The sequence below is a fragment of the Hemicordylus capensis genome, chromosome 3 (genome assembly GCF_027244095.1).
Source record: "Hemicordylus capensis ecotype Gifberg chromosome 3, rHemCap1.1.pri, whole genome shotgun sequence".
In the NCBI taxonomy this organism is placed as follows: Eukaryota; Metazoa; Chordata; class Lepidosauria; order Squamata; family Cordylidae; genus Hemicordylus; species Hemicordylus capensis.
This window is the reverse complement of record NC_069659.1, coordinates 279,063,571-279,076,524: the sequence shown is the minus strand read 5'-3', so window position 1 is coordinate 279,076,524 and position 12,954 is coordinate 279,063,571. Positions and strand designations below refer to the sequence as shown.

The following is a 12,954-nucleotide window of genomic DNA, read 5'->3' as shown; positions in this document are numbered from 1 at the left end:
AACATTTGAGGTAAGTGGGCTAATTTGTGGACTGTCTAACTGATTTGAACCAAATTTGATACAGTTGTAGGAACCCATAGGAACACCTCAAATGAATAGTTTGTGATTAGGTCATCAACACAAATTCAAGATGGTGGACGCATGAACATTTGAAGTGCAAGTGGGCTAAGATGAACTGCCTCACCAATTTAGACCAGATTTAGTCTAGCTGTAGGGATCGTGAAAGGAAGTAGGCAGATTAGTTCTTACTAGAACTTGTTAAAAAATGTATTTGCGCAAAGTAGGGATGTGCACAGAAACAGTTCTGAACCGGTTTAACCGGCAGGTGGTTCCGCTGGTTCGAAGGCAGGGGGTGCGGGGCGGGTACATGCTCTTCCCCTCCCTGCCACCCCGTTTGCCCCCATTTACTGGAACTGAGCAGAAGTATCTGGCGCACCTGCATGCACACAATCTGCCTACCCCCACTGTGTGTGCACTCGCCCTTAAGAGTGGTGGGACGGGTAAGTGCAGCCTCCGCCACCCTTAAAGTGGCACACCTGCCTTCGAGCCTCACCCACCTGGTTCTGTGTACATCTGTAGTGCAAAGCTTTCAATGTATTTAAGTTAAGATGCCCACCCCAAAAGATTATATACAATGTGGTTTAGGCTTGTTTCATATTTGCTAAATCCACTCCATCCACCACAAAAAGGGGCAGGCAGATAGTTTGGACAGGGGCTTGTTACAACAATGAACAGGTTCACTGTGGACTCACTTCACAATGAACATTCTAGGTGGGGGGATGGGGATTGGGTTGAGGTGGAAGGAGGCTCACAAACTTGAAGGTCCCTCCAGTGTTCTTGCACATGTAGAATATACATAGCACAGCCATGTGTGAATCGGCTCTCTTCCTACATAATATGTTTATAAACTATCAAAGTCTGATGTACTTGCCCCCTCCACACAAATTGTAACAGACTCTATTAGCTTCTACCTCACCAACACTTTCTCCTCTTGTCTCATCATGCTCTGTCCTCTCAAGAACACAACGAAGGTTTAATTCTCCTTTTCAATTCTCATGCTAACTGTACAGATGAATGGTGACTAAATCAGTTACTGTAGGTACAGATACAGTCCCTCCCCATTACTGGAAAGCCCTCCCAAGGGAAATCCACCAGACTCCATCCTTCCTTTTTAAAAAATGGTTAATTAAGCCATATTTTTCAGCAGACATTTGATCTGACTGGTTGCTGCATTTTAATCTACTTTGATTTTGTGATACTTTTTTTTTTAATTTGTTTTCATTATGATGGTTTAATAGAATGGTTTTAAAGATTTTAGTTCTTGAAGGCTATTTGCTACTTAGAGAAATTTTTTTAAAAGGTGGTATAAAAATATGAAATATATAATTTGTTCTGGTTTTTTCCAGGAGTCATTTAAAAGGATGAAACTTGATGCAAAGCCACTTCCACTAAATATTGTTGGCACACGTTTCTGTCTCATATTTGAAAATAATAACTGTAAGGTAAAAGTTAAGCCATTCCCGCAATTTCCTCAAACCAAAGCCTCATGCCTAAGAAAGAGAAATGTATCTTTAGAATATTCCATATACCAACAGCAATAACATACAATTTACATGCAAGTACAGGACAGCACTGTCGGCCCCCAGGCTGTTTTCCACCTGTGCAGTCACTCGGAAAATTCCCACAGTTTGGTAGATGTGCTTGATCCCATCTTCTGTTGAGCTGAGATTGGCATATGACACAGCACTGCCATCTCCAAACTCCACACGGATTATTGATCTTTGGATATCACCCTAAATGGAAGAAGTGGGAAGGAATCAGAAGTCAATAAAATGAGCATAAAATGAGCATCCAGAATGGTCTGAACATTTGCCATTCTGGAAAGTATTCACAAATATTAATTCATAATGTATATGAGTAGGTAGAATTGCAGAGTTTGACTCAAGCACAATTGATAGACTCCAGGACCCAACAATTCTGGTTAGCCAGGATTATCCAGTGGATTGTCAAATCTGGAATACATTCTGCAAATCAGTTTACTTTATACAATGGAACCCAGAATGTCTGCTAATTTTTACTTTGCCTTTCTTCCAAGAAGCTACCCCTCTTTTATCTACAGCTGTGAGGTGGAAGATGTTGACTGAACCAAGATCACTCAGTAGGTTTTGTGTCTGTTTGAAGATTTGAACTCAAGCCTCTCCATCTTAATATCACAGGAACATAGGAAGCTGTCTTATACCAAGACAGACCAACGGTCCATCTAGCTCAGTACTGTCTACGCTGACTGGCAGCAGCTCTTCAAGGTTTCAGGAGTCTCTCCAAGCCCTACCCAGAGATGCAGGGATTGAACCCAGGATCTTCTGCATGCAAAGGAGATGCTCCACTCTACCATTAAGATTTGTCCCATTCCCTATCAACATTCTAATCAGGAGAAGACACTGACTCTAGGCACAAGCAGGAAGCCTAATGCAGCCTTGCAGCCTCTAGGCTTGGGTAAGCACCATTGCTGTTTCAGATGAAGCTCTGCCTTGATAATGTTGAACATTATGTTCAACACTCATACGAGTGTACAGGTACAATGATCCACATGTTGTGTTGAACACAGGTAAAGCTGCAGCCTTCCCAGCTGTTCCAATCAACTGAGAGAGCCTATACCCAGGTTCACTTTTTAAAGGAACACAGATGCAGACATTCACACAAATACCTGTATGGGTGTATAAACATCTGTATACTTGTACAACATAATGTCTGAATAGGGTTATTGGGTGCCTTTGAAAAGGTCTGAAATGGTGCCATATGTTTCTTACATGAGTAACTACAACAGGATGGATTCTATGTATTTGTTTGTTTATTTAATACATTTGTATACCACCAACTACCAAAGTCTCTAGGCAGTTTACAGCATAAAACAAACCTAGAATAGAACAAACCAACAATTGAACAGTTAAAACATAAAATCAGATTAAAAACATAAAACCAGATTAAAATAAAAACACCAACTAACTAAAATGCTTGACTGAAGTGATTTGTCTCCAGTTGTTTTCTAAAAGTCAACAGGGATGGAGCAGCTCTAATCTCTGCAAGAAGTGCATTCCACAGTCCTGGGGAAACCACAGAAAAGGCACGCCTTTGAGTTGCCACCTTTGAGTTGCTGGCGGTACCCTCAGAGGAACCTTCCCTGAGGTTATCTTCTGTATATTTACAGAAGATAAATATACAGAAGGCATACACATGGCTAATCCCATGCGTGGCAGCTCTCGCAAGAGTTCACAAGCAGAAGCACCTGACTGGGCAGTGAGGATTCCATATGCAGATAGGGAGGAGGAGCCTGTGGCACCATGGTGATTGGGAAGTGGGGATTCCATATGCAGACAGGGAGGAGGAGCCTGTGATGGTTAAGATCAGTTGGAAGGCAATCGTTACTGGTTGGGAGATGTTCTTGATTGTAGAGGAGAGGAATACAGTATATATATCAGGCAGGGATCTGCGAAGAGAGGGGTCATGAGGGAGGAAAGAGCCCCTTCAGGAGAAGGAGGCTGCCATTGTGTGAATTAGATGAGGAAAAAAGATGAACAAGATCTGTTAACTCAGGGAGGGAGGGAGGGAAGGTGGGAGAAAACATGAAGTAAAATGGAAGAAAGTGAGTGGAGGAGAGAGAAAGAGAGACTAAGAAGGGAGGGGAAGTGAGACAGAAGGAAGGGAAACTGATGAGCCCGAGCCTGTCAGCAGCCTGAGGGGAATGAGTGGCCATGGCAGCACCTATTGGCAGCAAGGTAGGATCTAGTAAACCACTGCTGCTGTTTGGGGCTTCTGAGGCCATTGTCAGAGGGAGGAAGGCAGGCAAAGGATGGGCCCGGGCCTGTCAGCAGCCTGAGGGGGACGAGCAGCCATGGTGGTGCTGGTGATGGCAGTGAGGAAGGGCCCGGTCAACCACAGCTGCTGCTGCTGCTCCTGTGAGGAAGAGCAGGGCTCAGATGGGGAGGTCTCTGGGAATAGGAGGCTGAAGCTTGGCCAACAGGTGCCAGCAACGCTGCAGCTGTGACCAAGAGGGGTGAGGGGGATGGAAGCAACCGGATGGAGGATGAGGAGCAGGAGTGCGGCTCAGGTGAGGGTGCGGAGATCTCTGAGGTGAGTGGGGCTGTGGCAGGGGGTGAAGGGAGCAATCAAGTACTAGTGCGCAGATGCTTGTGCAGGTTAAGCTAGTTTTACTTTAATTCATTGCTGCCCTCAATTTGTATATGTATTTACTGGTCATATGCTGTCGTAATGATGTAGTGTTTTTGTAATGTGTTTTGAATTTTTTTTGTAACTTTCTACAAATAAAAAGTATGTGCGAGTTTTTAAATGTGGTTTTATGTGGTTTGGATTAGCACATAAAAACACATACACTTTTATCTTGTAACATACAAAACGACTCCTTAGAACCAAGGTGTTTACATGCTTGGAAGAAAGCCAAGCAGGATTAGACATTTCTGAGTCCTTACCTAATGTAATGTGCTTAGGGAAAGCTGCCAGGTCTCTTTTAATATGTGTGTGTCCTTTTTTTATCCCTTTCTGTAAATTTGGTAGGCCAAATAATCTGCTGAGTCTGCAGTTGCCACCGGAGGAGAAAATCACTTCTAAGCTCAGCAGGATGTGGCCTTCTGTTTCTCATCAAGACATCCTGCTGAGAAAGATGTCCCTTTCCAGTCTAATTAAAGAAGACCCACAGCTGCCACTCTCAATGTTTCTTTCATAAGATGAATGTGGTTGGCTTTTTACAGTTCTTTTTCGTTATTATTTAAATCTTTTGAACTGAAAATGCTTTCCCCCTGTTAAGTACAGTTCAGGCTGTAACACATTTCTGAAAATGCCACATTGGAAAAAGCTGACATGACATTTAAATATTTCAGTTTCAGAAAGCAAGGAACATGTACGTAAGCAACAGTGTGTGACCTGCGAGATAGAGATTTTTTGTGCCACTGATGATGAAACACAACTCAGGAAGAAAAACAGAAGTGCAAGAAGATACCAAAAAAGTCTACCATTTCCAAGCCTGTCAAAAGTTGACCTACATTGTCCCCCACAAACATCTGTCTGTGTACAAGCTACTCCTAAGGACACCTTGCAACCTATTACAAAGGGAAAGCATTTCTGCACAGTGGAAGTTGCAGCTTTTATTATATGCGGTATAAACGGTTTTATCAAAATGGCCTAAGGTTGCCTAAATCGCCCCCAGATTTCCAAGTAAGTACCGGATTTCAGCTTTGTTCCCTGGTGCCTAGTTCATCTGTTCACTCACCTGGATTTGCATAGCCCCCTTCTGGCTGTGATTATGTGCCTCCTGCTGGATCTATGTAGACCAAGTTGTTTTGTGCATACCTGGCTCTTCACACAACCTTCCTGTTCTTGGAATCCTCGGCTCTGCTGACCAGCGTGCTTTTTTCAAAAAACAAGAGGCGGTGGCTTGACGATGAGGGAGCACTCCTTTCCAAGTTCCATGGGCCAGCTGAACAACTTCTTTAAGTTTCGACTGGCTTTCAAGCACCAGGTAGTGCCCAGAATTATTCTAGCTGCCCAGCTCTTGGGTTTAAGTGGCCCTGAAGGCTGGCAGGAGGTTTCACTGCCAGGGGATGGGACAGGATGGGTGCAGCTGGCAGGACTCCTTCCCCGCACCCACCTCCTAATGTCTGGCTGTTGCTTTCTGATTGCTGGCATGTCCCTCAGAGGTTCCTCTCTGCCTGATCTCAAGTTGCTGGCTTCCTAGTGGGAATAGGAGAGGCTGATCTGCCCCTTAGGCAGATTTCTCCCCACCCCCCATGCTGCTGCAATTATGCATCCTTTAGCAATGCATCCACATTCTACCTCTTTAATCTGCTGCTCCCTCTCCTGCAAGTTCTGCCACCAGTTTCTCTCCCAGAAAGAGAAAAAAGAGACATCTTCTGGATAGCTCCCCCACCCGCAATTGACGAATGCTCAATGGACAGATGAACAAAATAGGCTGCATGTGCAAACAGTACGATCTATACTACTGCTGCAGCACAATTTTGGTGACTTCAATTGCTATGAGTAGGGGTGTGCATAAAACCGGTTTGCCCAGTTTAGTTTGAGTCTTAACTGGACTCAAACTGAACCGAGCATGTTTGGTTACCCCCCTCCCAAACAGAACCCCCCCCCCCGCTTGGCTCTAATTTGAGCCAGTTCGATGGTTCTAATGTGCCACACATGCACACTGGCCATCTGCATGACCGAGGTCATGTTAGAACCCTTGAACCGGCCCCGAACTGGCTGGGCAGATGAGGGGTTTGGCTCGACCTTGAGCCAGTTCAATCGCAAGCCGGCTCGAGGTTGAGCCAGTTCCCACATCCCTAGCTGTGAGTTCTATGACTACATTCTTCAAGTGCCAGTAATATTAAATAGTATATCATCTCAAACCAAGTATGGCTGGTTCAACAAAAGACAAAATGTAGATCATTATGCTAGTAAAAAAAGGTTAACAGGATGCAATTGGTCCAAAAAGGGGGCGACAAGATTAACAGAGTTTGGGTGTTTCATTCACATCATGCTGGTGCTTTGCCAGTTGCACTGTCACTTTGCAGAGTTAATGCACCATCAATAAATGTAACGGGTGATAAGTTTCAAGCATACTGAAAGCCTTAATCCCTAGCACCAGGGTCAATTTTGTAGGTTCAATTGCAGAATTTAGTGGTGATGAATGCACTTAACACTGCTCCTCAAGATAAGCTGGGGTATCTTCACCAATTAATAGCATCTTCAGGTATTGGAAACTGGGGCGGCGACTGCAGTTGGTGAGGGATTCTATGGCAGCACTGCACAAAGCTAATTAGACTAGGTTTTAAAAAAAAACTAAACTGATATGTTTGAAAGTGTTGGGATATTTAAGGTATCTAGGTATTAAATGCTGCCTGAAATAGGTAAAAGATAATTCCTCAACCGTTGGTGGTTGATGTCCAGAAGGGAGACACTTCACAGTACATTAGTCAACACACATATTTTGCATAATATGCAAATTAGTTGTAGCACAATTTGCATAATGTGCAAATTAGCCTGCCCAGATTTTGGAAGCTTGAATATGGCAACCCAAAAGTGGTCTGAAGACACTTCAAATACCCCAGATAATCAGACATTTGACTAAATGGCAGTTCAGGGTCCCTAAGAAATCATCTGACACAAAACCACATACAGAAAACTAAGTATATATAGATTATCAGAAGATTTGTATAATTGACACCCCTGCTAACTGGGCAAAGAGGCACCTTTTACCATGGTGATTCTCTTTATTTAGCAGGGGGAGAGTAACTGGCCCTATCCACCCCAGCACAGTACTTCCAGTGACTGTTGCTGGTGTCTATCTTATGTTTCTTTTTAGAATGTGAGCCCTTTGGGGACAGGGTTTCATCTTATTTGTTTGTTATTTGTCTATGTAAACCGCCCTGAGCCATTTTTGGAAGGGCGGTATAGAAATCGAATTAATAATAATAATAATTAGGCATGTGCCCGAAACGTTTCGGAGGCCATTGTAAAGGCCTCCGAAACGGGCTGGGGCCGCTTCGGAGTTTCGGCGCCGGCGGGGGTAGAGCTTTAAGGGCGGGGGAGGGTGTACACACCCCTCCAGCCGCATTTCCCCCGCCGGCGCGCTGTCGGTTTTAAGCCCCTTGGGGCGGCAGCGTTCCTCCCTGCCGCCCCATTTCTGCCCTCGGCCAGAAGTGGCTGGAAGTTGCGAGTGTGCATGCGCACGCTGTGCGCGCGCGCACGCCCCTCTGTCGTGTGTGTGTGCGCACTCGCGACTTCCGGCCACTTCCGGCCAAGGGCAGAAACAGGGCGGCAGGGAGGAACGTTGCTGCCCCAAGGGGTTTTAAAACCGACAGCGCGCCGGCAGGGAAAATGCGGCGGGAGGGGTGAGTACACCCTCCCCCACCCTTAGAGCTCTACCCCCGCCGGCGCCAAAGATCGTCGTGCACATCCCTAATAATAATCTGTAATGAGGATTTCTATTGTACTTGAAATTATAGGAGACAGAGCCTTGCCTGTTATTTTTATCCATACTTCATTTCATCACAGTGACATATGTAATGTCAGACTGAATCATTTTCTGACTCTGTTGAGCTCAAATAACCAGGTAGGCAGTAAAGCTAGCATATTTCTCCCACAGGTTTTGATATTAATACAGCAGAGCTGCAATCCTAACACACCTACTTGAATTACAGTTTATATTAAGTTGTCTCCTCAAAAACTCTTAGCTGAATATTTACCAAAGCATTTCCAAGTTGCTGGTATCAGAATAGACAACATCTGACAATACAGTATTTGATTTCAAATCTCAAATACAGTGTTTTGTTAACATCATATTATATGTTAGTAGGGATGTGAGTCCCCAGTGTGGGAATTTTGCTAGTCCTCTCTGAATTATTTTGGACACCACCATTAAGAAGATTTAAGAAAATACATGCAACCCAAGTTTAATTGCAAACTGCACCTTGGGACCCTCAGTCATTGCCTACTCCAAGCACTGCTAGGGTGCTCATTCATCAGAATCCATACTGGAGTTCTTATGATGAGAGAATGTGAAGGTGTTTGGTTGGCTCTGGCCGCTACATGGTAGCAGTGAATCGAGGAGTGCTTCTTGGGAAACATAGGGGGATTTAGGGAAGGGTTTACAAAAGCTCTGCAGTTAAGGATGAACAGAAGAAATGCTGGCTGAGATACTGTACAAGGTGACACAAGTGGCTTGAGCACTGCCTGGCCCCTACGCATGTGCAAACAGCTGTGATAAGGCTGTGCTGCAGTGCAGCAGTGCTTGGTGGTAAGGACTCCATGCATGGAGTTGTATGATGCACCGCCCATTGGAAATAATGCATGGAGTTCTTATTGCTGAGCTCTGCTGTCCTGTTGTGTAGTCCGATCATAACTATTTACATGTGTGCAGGGACCAGGTGGTGCTCAAGCCTCACACGTCCCCTTGCATAGGATGTTATTTACTATTTGATACAAAGTGTTGCTAATTTATGAAATTCGCTGCCACAGGAACAATATGATGATAGCCTCTAGCTTAGATGTCCTTAAAAAAAAAAAAGAAGTCAGAGAAATTCATGGAGGATATGCCTGTCAACAGCAATTACTGGATCTCCGTGTTCAAAGGCTGTATACTGCTGAATACCAGATGCTGGGGATTGTTGCCTTCATGACCTGCTCACAGATTTTCTCGAGTTGTCCAACTGTTACTGCTGGAAGCAAAATGTTGGACTAGATGACCCCTTGGTCTGATCCAGCTGAACCTTTTGTTCTTACCTGTAGTAATTGGAAGTTGCTGGCACATCTGTCACCTTTGGAGGGTGGGAAGGGGAGGGGGAGCAGGAGCCACCATTACATCTCCCTTTTATGTGGCGGCAGCAGCAGCAGCAGCAGCAGCAGTTCCTTCTCCCTTTCTCCCCATCACACGGACCTCTGAGAGGAAGCCCATATGCAAGTGGGGAGGAAGGGGAATGTCAGCAATGGCATGACACTCTCAGTTACAAGTCCCTGCCTTCTTCTGCAAATGGAAACATTCCCCAAGACCTTCATGATGACCCCTTTGGGGGCTGTTCCCATCTGCACATGAGGAGTGCTGAAAGAAAGCAGTGATGGTGCAGGTGCTGTGACCTGAAGAGGGGCCTCAAGGGTTGGTTGTGGGCTCTCTGATGGCTCTGGGCCCCCAGGCAAATGCCAGACTTGGCTGACTTGGCTATCAATGGCTACTAGTCTAGTGGCCAGTTCCAGCCTCTGAGGCAAGATGCTGCTAAATACCAGTTGCAGGGGGGAAACGGCAGGAGAAGTGGCAAGCCCTCACCCGTGTTCCCTCTGTGTGTGTGTGTGTGTGTGTGTGTGTGTGTGTGTGTGTGTGTGAGCGGAACGAGTTTTGTTCTGGGTGGCAGTATACGCACATGTGCATTATTATGTGCCACTACAGATAATGAAATATGCATGCACATACGGACACTCCACAAACATGGAAGGAAGACGTATATTTTACAATTCTATTATATTTATAGAATTGGATTTTTACTTTCTTTCACTTCACATTTAAGTATAATAAAAACAAGGCAGAATCTAAAACAAGGCAAAAGCAAAGCTGAAAGACTTCAACCTAAAAAGGAGCCTATACATAGCAAAGAATGACAGCGGTTCAATTCCTGCTTGGAGTTTATTCAGTCACACACACAAACACAAACACACACACACACACACACACCACTTTACAATATTTTTCCATTTGTATGATAGGTGGTGCTCCTTCCAGACAGTATTTACTTCATCAAAGTAAGTAAATATTTATAGGAAGTTTAAAAGGAGCTTAAAATATAATCTATATTTAATATTTTTGATTGTTGATACTTATTTTGATGAAGTAAATACTGTCTGGAAGGAGCACCACCTATCATACAAAAAATAAACTCTATGTCAACTTCCTCATCCTGCAATCTATTTAGCCAAGATTACACATCACATATTTCAGTGATCCTTTATTTGACATTGGTGGTAATATTTAAACAATTTAAATATGGTGGCAATATTGAAATAATCTATTGTGCAATTTCTATTGAATAGGTCTTCATCTTCTTTGTTATATTCAGTGACAGGGAGGCTGCAGCAGCAGTGGGATCTTTGCAGGCAAGTTGAGAGACCCAGTTTAGAACGTAAGGAAGAAAAAGCAGTTAGTAGAGGGTTGTCAATTGGTTTCTGTGAAGAACGTGGTGACTAGGGGTGTGCAGAATGTTCTGAGGCTAGAACATTCCACCTTGAAATGGGCCATTTAGAGGGTTCCAAGCTCAGATTAGAACACCCCTAAAAAGAGGGGCCTGTTCTGAGCTTTGAAAGGAACGACCCAAAATGACACTCGGATTGGGGTCAGTCCATTCCAATGGAAAGTTTCACGCATTTTGCATTAAGTTCTGAGCTCGGAACAGAACGCAAAATGTGCTTCGTGCACATCCCTAGTGGTGAGAGGGTGTGTGTGGAGGCTTGAAAAGGAGAAGTTAGATTGGACAAGAAAGGGACTTCTCAGAGGAAGGCAGAAGTGTGGGTTTTAGGGAAAGACAGAGGAAGATCTGCTCTCTAAAGGAAAGCTCAAATTGTCTGGGGAAAGACCTGGGAGCTGAGAGGCAGATCTGTAACAAAGTAATCAAGCAAGGCACCCTAACTCTAAAGGAGCAAGAACATTTTCTTTCCATCATCAGAGGTATTATACCACACTACAGAGCAATGAATCAGAGGGAGAAATATAATAAAGAGCAAGCTCTGTCACAAGTTCTTCTTCTTAAGACTGTGATATTGGACTTAGACCTTTCAAAAAAAGTCTGAGTGGTAGCTGTGAAGTTAAATAGGGCAACCCTCACCACAAGACTTGTTTTTTTTAAAGTAAATTTCTGGAAAGAGCTTTAAAATGATTGTATTTAAATGAGGATCTTAGGGTTTATAATTTTGACTATGTTCCTCATAGATATACACCTGTCACCTGCAGAAATTCAGACACAATTTTTTCCTGCTATGCAAGGGCCCTGTTTGTACTCTGAATGGATCAATCAGAAAGAGGAGGCAGGGGCAATATGATGAAGATGAATATAATCTTAGCCTTAGCAGCTAATATACTGCACAGTCCACCCTCTGCACTTGTGCTGCAGCATTCAATTCAAAAGCATCCTGCCTCTGCTTGCAAACATGCGGAATCTCCATGACCCCTATGCACAAAGCCCTTTCTCATGATCAGTGAGAAGGGCTTGAGGGCATGTGGCAGGGAAGGCTGCTCAAACTTACCTTCCCCACGCACCCAGAAGATCCTCTGCAGGCCCAGGCAGCATGGAGGGTCAGGTGCTGGGACACATCATCCCGGCCCCTGGAAATTCCATAATGCACCGCACAAGTGTAAGGTGCATTGTGGGGATCCCAGCAGCAACAGGCAGGCACCCATCTCTGCTATGGCACCAGCTAAAAGCATCCGGCACTGCAGATTGAGAAAACAGGGCTAGGGCTCAACCTTGTTTAGGAGGCTGGCTTCACTGCCACCAAAGCGCCACCAGGATTGGGCACGATCCTGACGGCTCTTATGAGCAGCCAGGATCGGACTTGGCTTCCTTAGCTTGGTCTTGGCTGTGCATGAGAACAGCCTCACAATGTCATCGCTGTAGCAATGAAGCTCCCAGCCATTTTTGGAAGGGTGGTATAGAAATCTAATAGAAGAAGAAGAAGAAGAAGAAGAAGAAGAAGAAGAAGAAGAAGAAGAAGAAGAAGAAGAAGAAGAAGAAGAAGAAGAAGAAGAAGAAGAAGCAGAAGAAGAAGAAGAAGCAGCAGCAGCAGCAGCAGCAGCAGCAGCAGCTTTACTGGGAACAGCCTATATTCTGCGACGATATCTATAACAACTGACAATAAAATTCAGCCATCCCAGGTCCTTGGGAAGGACCCGATGTCTGGATAAAACAAACCAGTCAATAACACCTGTCTGACTGTGTAAACAAGAAATAACATACGGGCCACAGAAATCACCATCAGCCAGTTACAAAAAGCAGCTTTACTGGGAACAGCCTATATTCTGCGACGATATCTATAACAACAGCAACAATATTGACAATAAAATTCAGCCATCCTAGGTCCTTGGGAAGGACTCGATGTCTGTATAAAACAAACCAGTCAGTAACACCTGTCTGACTGTGTAAATAAATAAATAAATAAATAAATAAATAAATAAATAAAAATAATAGGAGTTTCATCGGTGGACCAGTGATACTTCAGAGCTTGGGCATCTTGCTTAGATGGACAGTAGACTGCACAGATATAAGGTACTTCAGTACTGGACGAGGAATTCTTCTCCTAGGTCTGCCTATTTCTATATATGCAAAACAGGTCAGCAGCAATGCCTGTTTGCCTGTGCCTGCTACAACATAACCTTCTTGCAACCTCCATGATTTGCAAGTGCTAAGGATT

The 12,954-nt window shown here is 44.3% G+C and overlaps 1 protein-coding gene across 8 annotated transcripts in view; it reads right to left on the bottom strand.

The window, feature by feature from the left end:
- Positions 1-12,954, bottom strand: part of SORCS1 (sortilin related VPS10 domain containing receptor 1) — a 664,028-nt gene that overhangs the window by 76,794 nt on the left and 574,280 nt on the right. For all 8 annotated transcript variants that reach the window (XR_008318829.1, XR_008318830.1, XM_053305813.1 and 5 more), the window contains exon 19: positions 1,607-1,793. Coding sequence is in view for 6 of the 8 variants with exons in the window: in XM_053305813.1 (XP_053161788.1) it covers positions 1,607-1,793 (187 nt within the window). In the remaining 2 variants the exon portion in view is untranslated. The remainder of the gene's footprint in view (positions 1-1,606; positions 1,794-12,954) is intronic.